The sequence below is a fragment of the Propithecus coquereli genome, unplaced genomic scaffold, assembly GCF_000956105.1.
Source record: "Propithecus coquereli isolate 6110/MARCELLA unplaced genomic scaffold, Pcoq_1.0 Scaffold540, whole genome shotgun sequence".
NCBI classification, from domain to species: Eukaryota; Metazoa; Chordata; class Mammalia; order Primates; family Indriidae; genus Propithecus; species Propithecus coquereli.
The window spans coordinates 1,210,815-1,212,034 of record NW_012151286.1 but is presented as its reverse complement, the minus strand read 5'-3'; the positions used below and the strand labels follow the sequence as shown (position 1 = coordinate 1,212,034).

The following is a 1,220-nucleotide window of genomic DNA, read 5'->3' as shown; positions in this document are numbered from 1 at the left end:
GGTTTCGAACTCCTGAGCTCAAACAATCCGCCCGCCTCGGCCTCCCAGAGTGCTAGGATTACAGGCGTGAGCCACCGCGCCCGGCCCAAAAAGTTACTTTTTAAAAAAAAGTTTTACCAAGCAAGAACAAATCCTGACAGTTTTCGAGGCAAAGTAAAATAGAAATGTCACATAAGCCTAGGCAAAGGTCAATTCAACAGTTACTAGGCCGGAGTCTTTTCCCTTCTGTCCATAATGTTTTTCTGTATTGGGCCCAAATGTCTGAGGCTTAAACAGACAAATGAAAGATGTGAGAAACCAAATTTAAAAAAAAAAAAAGGATTCCATAGAACATAAGGACTAAGGCAATGAAAGTTTGATACTCTTGCTTTACGTAAGGGATAATCATGGTTACACTGATAATTAACATGTTTGAGTAAGACTCGAAAGTGCTTTTGGTTTTTCCTCTTAACAGAAAATATTTTCAAAACTTTTGTTATGAGGAAATTATCTTGAGAAAGATAAGAAAATCACCTCTGCAACTGAACATTCTTTTCTAGCTTCCAAACAAAGATCTCCACTTCAGATATAAATGCTTCTATTTTTAACATTTTTAAAATTTTAAATCAAAGCCTTATAGTAAGTTATTGATAAAGGACATAACAATTAATTAAAAAATGAATTTGCATAATGAAATCAATATTGCATAAAACAGACCCCAAACATATAAAGAGGAAATGCATCATATCAAATGTTCATTGTGGTCATTTATCCTGTACTTAAGCACAGATGACAGTTTCATAAAAGATAAACATTAACTTACTTTAGTGGGTAATGGACATTCATCTAGTAACAATGTTATAACAGCTGGTCCCAATGGATCTTCCAATGGAATAACTCTAATTAAAGACTGGACAACGTCCAACCATCCTTCATCTAAAAGCAAATCAAGAAGATTATATGATGGAGTCACTATTTTAAAAATGTGAAAATATATAACTTATAAAGTCACACAAGATGACTTCACATTAAAGGAAACACTTTTGGTCTTCATCTGCAGCTTTTATTTATTTATTTTGAGACAGGGGCTCGCTCTGTCACCAAGGCTAGAATGCAGTGGTGTGATCACAGCTCACTGCAACCTTGAACTCTTGGGCACAAGTAATCATCCCATCTCACCCTCCCAAAGTAGGTGAGACTACAGGCACACACCACCACACCCGGCTAATTTTTATTTTTTT

The 1,220-nt window shown here is 35.7% G+C and overlaps 1 protein-coding gene across 1 annotated transcript in view; it reads right to left on the bottom strand.

Annotated features, from left to right (window-relative positions):
* The window catches only part of RSPRY1 (ring finger and SPRY domain containing 1), a 72,273-nt gene that overhangs the window by 51,947 nt on the left and 19,106 nt on the right, over window positions 1-1,220 (bottom strand). The window contains exon 4 of the mRNA XM_012657421.1: window positions 803-915. Within this exon, the coding sequence (XP_012512875.1) occupies window positions 803-915 (113 nt within the window). The remainder of the gene's footprint in view (window positions 1-802; window positions 916-1,220) is intronic.